The sequence below is a fragment of the Ctenopharyngodon idella genome, chromosome 7 (genome assembly GCF_019924925.1).
Source record: "Ctenopharyngodon idella isolate HZGC_01 chromosome 7, HZGC01, whole genome shotgun sequence".
Classification (NCBI taxonomy): Eukaryota; Metazoa; Chordata; class Actinopteri; order Cypriniformes; family Xenocyprididae; genus Ctenopharyngodon; species Ctenopharyngodon idella.
Genome location: NC_067226.1, coordinates 16181926 through 16192761, shown reverse-complemented (window position 1 = coordinate 16192761; position 10836 = coordinate 16181926). Strand labels below are relative to the sequence as shown.

Here is a 10836-nt window from a genome sequence, read left to right as displayed (position 1 = left end):
AGACACTTAGGATCTTACTGTGTGCTCTATGCAGGCTGAAGTAGATAAATACAAATATTCAGAATGCTTCAAGCCACTTCTTGCTTCCTCTTTTCATTCCTTTTATTTTTGAAGCAAGCTGCAGGACCAAAAGGTCGAGATTGGTGACAGCATGTTAGCAGGACTGTGGTAATGCAGAAATACGAACACACGGAGGATACAAGGGACAAATCACTTTTGTGGAGAAAGAACAGTCTAGAAAGAATCACAATAATTGTAACTTTCTGTCTGCATCCAGAAGGCCTCTACTTTGCTGAAGTGGGCAAAAGTTTAAGAAAAGCGAACAGAAAGTAAAAACAAAGTGTGGTCCCAAAAAGCTACACTTAAACTGTATATCATTGCATAATATAGCAAGACACACAACCAAGTCAATATTCCAAGAACATTTTTATTTTTAAGTCTTTGACCCTCAAGTTCACACAGGTGCAGTTCATCATAGCATCCATCAGTCTCTAAATGTGGTTTGTTTTCATGTTGAACTTTATTTGATGTTTGTAATTGTCAAAAAAAAAAAAAAAAAAAAAAAAAGACATTTAGCTTGAAATGTGTGCTTGTGCTGTCTTTTTAAAATAAATGCCACATGATTCGATGTTACAAAATAAATTATAATTGATTTTAAAAGAATTTGAAGTTCCAAATACTTTACTATATTTTTGTGCAGTAAGTAAGAAAGAAGTAAAATATTCCATATGCACATTTTTATTTGTGGCACAAATCTAGCTATTGCAATTACTTCTTTTTATAAGTAGTTACCATTTAATGTGCAAATATAAATGACAAACAATGTCAAATAACAATGTCAGAAACAATGACAAATAGATTATTAAAATAATTTTATTATTGTACATATTTAACAAAGACTAAATACAATATAAAATATATATTAAATCCTTCCAGCCACCAAATACACCCAAAGGAAAATCCCTGTCTTTTCAACTGGATGTTATCCAGAAGTTAAGTCTAAATACGGCACTGACCTTATAGAGATCTTCCATAACTCTCCTACAGCTATGCCAGAGATTCCATTAGGAATTACATATAGGAACAGTTTTTTTTTTTTTTTTTTCTTCAAAGTGTAAGCAGTGTAATCAATCATTCATTTCAACCTCCACACATCACCCTCCTATTACTGTAAAAGCGTTCATAAGGCTTCACTTAAAGCACAGGAACATGGTTCTGCAGAAATATATTTATTGTATGCCTATTGGATCAAAACACTTCGATTCAATTTTATCCCGCTATTTTAAACCAAAGATATTTGTCAACTTCTAAAATGTTCAGTACGATCCCATCTAAACTAATTGTAATGTTTTATTGTGGTGTAACTTTGCTTGGAAGCATTTTAAAAGTACTTTTAATGCATTTTTCAACAGTGGTCATGAGACACTAGGATCATTCACTACAGTGACTGCATTGCAGTGTTAATAAAAGAGTCTGTAAAGAATTACTTCAAGGAATCACAACAGTCGGATAAACAGAAATGCTATCTACGTATATTAGTGAGATATTTCAGTGTAATAATGCAACTTTCAGTGTAAATGAAGTGCCACCCTGCCACCATCAGGTCTACGTTCTTGGAAGCACCATCTGCCTTACTATATACAGCTTAAATGACACATGCCTTATCAAAAGTTAACAAGAGCCTCTGATAGAGACTAAAGGGTTAAATTTCAGGCTCCTGGATTACAGACACTTTCCTATAGCACTGAGAAAGCAGACGACAGCCGGCTTATCAGACCCCATCAGCATGGATATCTCCTGCAACAAGAATCTGCTTGCACAAGCCTGATCAAGGTGGATGAGAAGGGATCTAAAAATGTAGAGCCTCGGATTCAAAGAGCTCAATGTCAAAGTCAAACTGTGTTCGAGGTCATCGGCCAAAACACCTTTAAGCAGCAGACAGAAAGTGACATGAGTGAACATAGCCCAAACCCTTATTATTCATGCTTCAACCTCAGAGGTGATTCTAGAACAGTGTCTTGAAGTATAGTTGATCACAATTGGTGGTGTAGTGTTAGTCACCAATAAGCAAACAGGCTACTTAAAAGATGCCCGCACTGTCCTGCCTTTCAGTGGCTGTGGTGGTCGGAAGTTGTTCTCCATGCGCTTTCGGTCCTCTTCCTCTTCTCCATTAAACAGCAGCGTCCGGAACTTTCCCATCTAAGTCCAGAAAACATGAGAAACAGCATGTAAGACAGAACCTGGCAAATTGACAAGCTGCACTGCAAAAGAAATCAACTACGTCTTATGTAAGAGGCTTGGTTCTCCATGCTGTGGATCTCCTGAGCTTTTTCCACTTATAGCTCATCAAACATTTTAATAAGCTGTACAAGATCAAAGTCTTGTGGTCTCACGCCAGACACGCCAGGCTGCTGTCATGATTATGCCGCCAACATGCCAACCTGCTCATGCTTATTTAATGCAATTTCCTAGCAAAGTCTGAGGGACTAGACAAGAGCTGGAGACCAAATCCACAGCAGTCTTTTAGATGGACATAGATCTACATCTGAAATGCCAAACTAGTAATATGACACTTCATATAGCAAAGGACATAGATTACCGTTCAAAAAGTTTTTGAAAGAAATCTATTATGCTCAACAAAGCTGCATTTATTTGTTTAACACAATAATAAAAACTTTATACTGTGAGATATTATTACAATTTAAAATAACTGTTTTCTACTTTAATATATTTTAAACTGCAAGTTATTCCTGTGATGGCAAAGCTGAATTTTCAGCATCATTACTCCAGTCTTTAGTGTCACATGATCCTTCAGAAATCATTCTAATATGCTGATTTGCTGCTTAAGAAACATTTCTTACTATTACCAATGTTGACCCCCAAAAGAACAGCATTTAGAAATCGTTTTGAAATAGAAATCTTTTGTAACATTATTCATGTCTTTACTATGACTTTCAATCAGTCTAGTCAAGTCTGCATCCTTGCTGAATAAAAGTATGTAGCACATGTCTTGTGCTGAAATGACCTTGATAGCATGTTGAATCAGCAGTAGGATTTAATGTTTAATGCCAAGACATGCGCATTTTGTCTGAATGAAACTTAAACTCTGACCTGAACCCTCCCATTGCAAGGGATTCATTCACACTCATTCAGACTTATGCTCACTCTTTAAAACATACATACCTAGGCCATCCACATACATACAGTATATAACAAAATACACTACTGGGAATTAAGAACACTCCTTTATAGCTATTGGGCACGTTAATGTGTTGCCTTGACAGAGCTGGGCGACAGAAAAGATGAGATCATTTCTGACCAGATTCACTGTCATCACCGACATACTGGGATGTTGTGGATTATCCCTAATTTACATCACTACCAATGATTTTGATTCAGCGGGAGTGCTTCCCACATCCATCTCCCTCCACAACCATTCATTTTCATAAACCGACATCTGTCAATAGGCCAGACGATGGTCATGACAAATACTAGCAATACAGTTTATAAGTAAGGTTAATCAAGTTTATCGTGTGAGCCAACTAAAGAAAACATCAATCACAAAAGCAACCAACCTGCTTCTCTGACACATAAATAGGTTCTTTAAGCACAATCCATGTGACGCTCTCATACAGTGGAGGAGTGGTGAGAGAGCCTGGGTATGTCCAATATTCCAGACTGTTCGGCAAGAGGCACTTTGGGTTAAAGCCCTTGAAATCAACAACACTTCCCTATAAGAGAAACAAATAAGCATAAAATGACTGTACTGCAGAACTAAAGATGCTCTGAACAGAGGTGTAGGGGACACATGTCCCAATATTTTCATTAGTGGTCAACTAATATGGGTTTTGCAATGGCCAGTTCTCAAAATGTTAAATTTAGTCTTCTACAATAGTGGATATTTTGTTACGGTCTTTGTGTAAATTTAAGTAAAATGTCAAGCAAATGCAAGAAAATGAATTAAAAAAAAAAAAAAGAAAGAAAGAAAAAAAAAGTGACTCATACTTGAAAGAATGAATGTGAATGTTCATGCCAAGACAGAAACGCATAAATAAGGTTTTTTAAAAAAAAAAAAAAAAAAAAAGAGCTGAATAATCAGGTTTCATTAAGATCAAATACTCAAAATACAGGGGCTAAAACCACTAATCTGTGGTGGTATCAGATGCTCTGGGGGAAAAAAAAAAAAAAAAAAAAAAAACCCTGAGAGGGGCTCATTTGAATTCTTAGAAACTGATTAACATATTTCAAGACATGTATTTCCAAATGAAAACACATGCAAAGAGGCATCTGGGTGTTTCCAAATTCAATCAGATGCAAAAATAGGGATTAAAGTACCTCATCCGTTTGCTAAGCTACCTGAAGACCTCTATTGTTTTAATGTTCATTCATGCTTTCTCTCCAAAATAGCCAATGTTCATATATTCCCCAGTTTTTATACATTTACTATATAAATGCACATACTGTACCTTGAATCTAACCATATACAAGGCATCTGTTATCTGATGAAGAGCTCTGTGTTCATCACCGGTCTAAAAAACAAACAAACAAAAAAATAATCAAATCAAAAGTGATTTTTTTTTTTTTTTTTGGGGTACAAAAAAAGTCTGTAAGGGTTGTAGTGTGTAAAACATCTGTAAACGTCCCCTTTCTGCATTTCAATATTTGCACTTTGTATTTTTCCTTTGCATGTTGCTACCTTTCTGAACCTGACATTTGGTTACACTTTATTTCGAAAGTCCACTTTAGACATTCTGCTAACTATATATAACTTTGCAACTACACAATGTCAACTAACTCTCATTAATTTGCAACTACTTGTCAAAAAACTTATATTAGAATATTTGTAGACTGTTAGGTTAGGGTTAGGGTTAGTAGAATAAGTTGACGTGTAGTTGCAAAGTTACTTAGTCAGTAGAATGTCTGTTGGGAAACCATCAACAAAGCGTTAACGGATGGTCTATAGATACTCTAAAGTGGAATATCAAAATAGTGTTAACTGACATTTTTATCTTTGACAGTAGGGCTGGACGATATGACCTAAAATCAAAATCTCGATTAATGAACAATGAACAATTTTTTTGCCCTCATAGTTCACTGACAAGGTTTGTACTGTAAATATGCTTGACTATTAAAGGTGGGATCTTTTTTCCCTAATGAAAGAGTGCTCTGACATAACAGCTCACTTTCAGCAGTTATTTTATTTATGGTTCTTAACATTTCTTACAGATTTCTGCTTGTTGTAAATCAGATACAGATAAATTAGCACAGTACCAGTACATTGAATTAGTCATATTGTCTCTCTATTAATTGTGAAGCTGTGGGGTGCAAGTAGTTACTTCAAAAGTAGAAAAATATATGCTATATATGTTCCGTGTTGCTTCCATGCCACTGACTGGACTGGGCGGAATCACGTGACTACACACGCGGTAATATGGAAAGTATTAGCAGGATTAAAAAAACGAAGTAACCGACATGGGAAAATTACGTCGGTTAGAGGTTCTGAATTTCAGTTTTCGATGACTTTTCTATTAATCGTCCAGCCCTGTTTGACAGGAAAATAAGTAAAATATACAAATATAAGTTAAAAAGTATACCCATTCTTTTATGGATCCTAAATTGAATAAAGTGATTCTAATATAGATCACATGCTTTTGAACTAATGCTGTATTTTTTGGTTCTTAAATGAGTGCTGATTCCCACTAACTTCCAGAAAGATCCCAAGGACAGCCAGACCATCAGGGGCTGCTGCTGCCTCACCAAAGGACTTGTACTTTATGGCGTTCCAGTGAACCAGATGAAGCTGGAGAAAGACAGATGTCATGCCAAAAGATTGTGATGAAAGCACAAAAAGAGAGACCATATACACCGAGCACACGGATTGTCCCTGTTCTGCACCCTCACCTCAGACGCATAGGTTTTCCCACCAACCGTATGCTCAGAGCCACTGCAACCCTTGCCTCCCCAGTGGAAGTGAAACTGTTTAAGTCTGTACATGTTTTCCAGAGGACCTCCTCGGATCACTACCACAAGAAAAGAGCAGTTTAAGGGGTCATTCACATTTTGGTGTTTCAAAATACGGGAAGCAGGGCTTTTTATATAAAAAAAAAAAAAAAAAAAAGAGATGGGTTTTTTTTTTTTTAAAAGTTGAACATTTTAACTTGAGTGCAGCGTTTTTAGAACACTGTGTCATGTGCGAAACGCTGCAAACACGTCTGTCTGGCACATTTACATAGAAAAACAATGGAAAATCATTGCAGTGAAATGCAAAAACACGTTCTGTGTGAACGACCCCTAACTTGCATGTAAAGTGAATATTGCCTTTTTTTCTCAAACTCACTCAAAGTGCAATGAAGGGTAAAGACAACAACACACTACCATGAGGCATTGTAACTCACAACCTCCCATGATTTCCCTCTTTATGTCTCTGTACATTTACGCAGTTGAGTTGCACAATTGAATTTCACAATGACATTCATGTGGTTGGTGTTTTGCACACCCAATGTCTAACACTCCATCCAGTTCAGTGAGAAAAAAATACATCTGTCTGATACCACTGGGGCCAAGAATCTGCCTCCAGCCTCACTTTCTTTTTCTTACTCTTTATATACCTCTCTCTCTCTCTCTCTCTCTCTCTCTTCTTTTGTTTTGTTTTATTCCTAGATCTCTTTCTCACAGAGAGGGATGCTTCATAAGAGACACTTTAAACATTTCAACAATTTGACAATGACAACTTGCTTCTCAGACCTTTGTGACGGGCTCAGAAACCATAAATGCTGACAATTTATTCAAGAGCTTCCCTTTGGATTGACTGCTGAGTGAACAGAGGTATAACTACTTTTGATGTGTGCAATTTCACATAACAGTCATTACATTCCAGAGCTCAAACGGTGAGGTGGAACGAGAACTGAAATGACAGGGTCATTTGTGCAGAAAAAGCAGAATTTTAGATTTTCTGTTGTGAGTGACAGTATGGCCCAGACAGTGTTACTTAACATACTAAAATAGCATTATTTACATTTTCAGTTTTTATTTTAATTGTACTGTTTTAGTAATTTTGTTATATGTTTGTAATTTTTATTAGTTTTTGTTTTTTAAATAAAATATTCTCTTTAGCTTTATTTTTAGTACTTCAACTTAAATGGAAATTAGAAATGTTGCCTCTTCAACTAACTAAAATAAGTTGTTTTTCCATTTAATATTTTGTTTGAGCTTTATTGCAATTACCGAAGCAGTTTTTAATAGTTTTAATTACCAATACCAAAATTGATACGGCCTTATTCAAAAACACACTACAATCAGTCAGTCATCTTTTGACATAACATCTCATTTTCAGCTGGTTACTGTTCTTCTAAAGAAACCTTTCTATAGCATACAACAATCTTACAGTGGCCTTGCACAACATGAGAGCTGTAAGAAGAGGAAGAAGAAACTAGCTGTTTGAGTTTTTACACACATGCAGAAACAAAACTAAACATTGCCTGCTCAAAGCTGTGTTCTTCTCCAACCATCATTCTGTGACAGTAACATTTTTAAAACAGTAATAATGTTGTCACTGATACCAACCTGATCTCTCATCTGTGTCAACGAACTCCACTACTACAGAATGGCCATTGTTTGATATGTTGAGAGAGGTGCAGTTGTTGTAAGACAGTGAGATAGGAGACAGTCTGGCATCAAATACAGCTTCTGCAGGGACTATATCAATAGGTGATTGGCGGTTACCCTCTGCAATGGGATAGTCTTTGTGCCATGCTGATGGACCTAGAAAACAATATTTAAAAACCAACCAGAAATTACTAAACAAAACAGCACAGTGATTTTTTTTAAATGTAATTTTAAGGAAATAAACATGTACCTTACTGTATTGGTTTTAGCCTTCTCTAAATTAGATTAGATGTTATTTGCTTGTGTGTGTGTGTGTGTGTGTGTGTGTGTCAGACGGATTTTTCAGTTTAACAACTTTTTTGTTGAATTTTAGACTCTCAGACAAATAATGTGTTTCATAATAAGCCTTCATAAATTGCATCATACCATTTCAAGTTAAATGTTAAACATTTTAATATATGCTGAGAGTATAATTATGCCTTCACAAAGGTAACACGTGGTTGACAGCTTTGCAGTTTATTTTAACAGTAGCTTGTGTCAAACTGAGAATCTATCACTTATTTATGATACAAAATCATGATAAAAGAAATGACAATCTAAAATTGTTCCCTTCTGGAAAACCTAACAAAAAGTGTTTACCTCTTGAAAGAATGATTATGGCATTTATTTTTTTAAAGGGGGAAAAATCTGATGGCAATACATTTATATAAAGCCTGGGGACACAAATTCATGTATTATTAATAATGTGGTAACTCTACAATAAGGTTCATTTGTTAACATTAGTTATTGTAATAACTATCATGAACAAACAATGAACAATACATTTGTTATTGTATTTGTTAATATTTGTTAACGTTAGTTAATAAAAATACAGCAGTACAGTACATAATTTGTTCATGTTAGTTCACAGTGCATTAACTAATGTTAACAAATTGATTTTAATAATGTATTAGTAAACGTACAATTAACATTAAGATTAATAAATGCTGTAGAAGTACTGTTCATTATTAGTTCATGTTAACTAATTGTTGTAAAGTGTTACCAATAATACACAATTTCAACTAAAATCTAAAAATAAACAGAATGATTTTAAAGACAAACTCTTGCTTTCATTTCCATATGTGTTTTATCAAAATTTGCATATTACATTAAAATTGGCTAATAAAGGAACGAAGTTGAAAACAGCAGTGTGGTCAGGCCAAAATCAGGCTTCCTTATGACAAAGAAAAAAAATGAACAAAAATAAGATGATGAATTCAGACAATTTATCTAACACAGTGAAATCAATCTCAGCTATTCATTGTTAAACAATGTATTTACGCACATGCCTACAATGATACACATAATTCTTTCAATGTTTGTGTCTTAACTGTAGCAGGATGCCAGTCTTGACATAGCAAAGGCCTACAGCCCAGTTATGTTTAAGCAGCAACTATCGCTTTAAAAGATAACTGGGCTAATCTCGCATTAACAGTAGATTGGGCAGCAAAATGTGCTACGCTAAATCTAACGACAGATAACGGGACATATTAATGAATGAATGAGAACAAACACAAAAACTGCCCCAATGGATGTTGGCTATTGATCAACACAAGTCTGTAAAATAGACATTTAGAAAATGTCTTTAAGACGTTTATGATTTAGAATGTATGCAAAAGAATGCATGTTTTTTTTATAAAGATGTTTATCAGAACACAACATATGCTTTCAAGATGAAGCGTGAATCTTGGAGACCTAGACTACATGTGCTAATAATAATAATTTTATTGCAAACATGTTGCTGTCATAATAATAATGGCACATTTTAAAAGTTGAAAAACTTTTCCTTTAGAACGTTTCCCTTTTTCTTTTTTTCGTGATGCTATTTTTGTAACTAGTTTACAGAATTTGAGGAATAAAAGTCTATTTTAATACATAACCTACTCATTACCCCGAAGCACAACAGTTACCGTACGGTGCTTGGCAGTGGTCAAACTGGATATACAAAACGACTTTGGATTGATACCTTCTTGTAAACTTACCGTTGTCCTCTCCATATCCCCAGTGATGGCCAGTCATTGCACCCTCTTTTTTGAACAGCGGATGCTGGATGTGTGCAGTCGGCGAGTGTCCTGAGTCGTGCAGTGGAGAGGTGTGTGTGGATCGACTCTAATGACAGCGGTAACAGGTGAATGAAGCACGCTGTGATTGATTGACAGATGAGCTGATCCGCTCAGGCCCCGCCTCCTCGAAAGCAGATACCACCAAGTACCGACTTATGTTCTGTCTTGTACTTTTTAGTTGCATTTAATTGAATTGTCTAATATAGGCTAAATTAACTCTGAAGGGAGCATGGCATTACCGTCGTCATGTGGCTGTAGAAATTTAGCTCTGACACTTCATTTTGAGTTGCTGACGGGATTCATTGTTGCAATTAACAAAACCTATAACCTACTGTATTATACAATTTATTTCAAAAACAAACTAAATATATGTAAGGAATATTTCCTGTTAGGTTTGAATAACAACTGCAGTGACAGAACTAATGATAAACCTACATGATCACCCTTGTTTTGGTTGGCAGGGTGGTGTCTCATGGTTGGTAATCCGGCACTGTCAAATGTAAAAGAAAACCAAGCTTTTATTATTTTAGGCTTGTCACTGAAAGACTTCAACCATATGACATATTCTTGACAAATGCTGATGTTTTTTAATGATTGAGAATTTTTTGATAACTTTTATTGTTTGATGCTGAAAAGGGGAAAAAAAGAGAGAAAGACAGCAGTCATTTTTACAAAATGTCTGACATTCTGTAGCCTACAGTAGCTAACTGAGTATTGCATTTACAGTTAACATTTGACTATTATAAGTGACTATTTTAATAGGCCCTATTAACAAAGCTAAATATTTTTTTAAGCATGTAATTTTACACAAAACAAAAACAAATGTTGTTTATGTAGGTTCCAGTTCTCTGGTGCATAAGCTATAGGTCTGCATAAATCAAAAGCAATTACCCTAACAGACAATTACCTCGCAAATGACTTACCTGTGAATCATTAACGTGAGTATGCATTGCCTGAATAAAACCTTGCAGCTATTATGATCATTAAGTGGGTTAGGGTGAATGCACCCATTCATAGATCTGATCACAGTCTACTTGAGAACCTGTGGTACTGTTTAAAAATTAAGGAGCATGACACCAAGCATGTACAGCGTGGGGCCAATCATACTGGAAGAATGGGTCAAAATCAT

At 35.4% G+C, this 10836-nt stretch overlaps 1 protein-coding gene across 2 annotated transcripts; it reads right to left on the bottom strand.

The window, feature by feature from the left end:
- Positions 1–855: 855 nt before the first annotated feature.
- On the bottom strand, positions 856–9808 carry ca7 (carbonic anhydrase VII). 2 transcript variants are annotated; one of them, XM_051900999.1, is made up of 8 exons: positions 9627–9808; positions 7564–7761; positions 5902–6020; positions 5705–5800; positions 4467–4529; positions 3576–3731; positions 2106–2199; positions 856–1925 (listed from the first exon to the last, which is right to left on the bottom strand). In XM_051900999.1, the coding sequence occupies exons 1-8, from the start codon at positions 9661–9663 to the stop codon at positions 1723–1725; spliced, it is 966 nt and encodes a 321-aa protein (XP_051756959.1). In that variant the 5' UTR covers positions 9664–9808; the 3' UTR covers positions 856–1722. The 2 variants fall into 2 exon arrangements, with proteins under 2 accessions (XP_051756959.1, XP_051756960.1); XM_051901000.1 differs by having other exon boundaries at positions 1679–2199.
- Between the last annotated feature and the right edge of the window lie 1028 nt (positions 9809–10836).

Coding starts and splice junctions, on each gene's coding strand:
- ca7 (XM_051900999.1), bottom strand. CDS start 9,663: ATGACTGGCCATCACTGGGGATATGGAGAGGACAACG. Junction 6,021..7,563: donor TGACACAGATGAGAGATCAG/GTTGGTATCAGT, acceptor TTCTTGTGGTAG/TGATCCGAGGAGGTCCTCTG. Junction 5,801..5,901: donor GGAAAACCTATGCGTCTGAG/GTGAGGGTGCAG, acceptor GTCTTTCTCCAG/CTTCATCTGGTTCACTGGAA.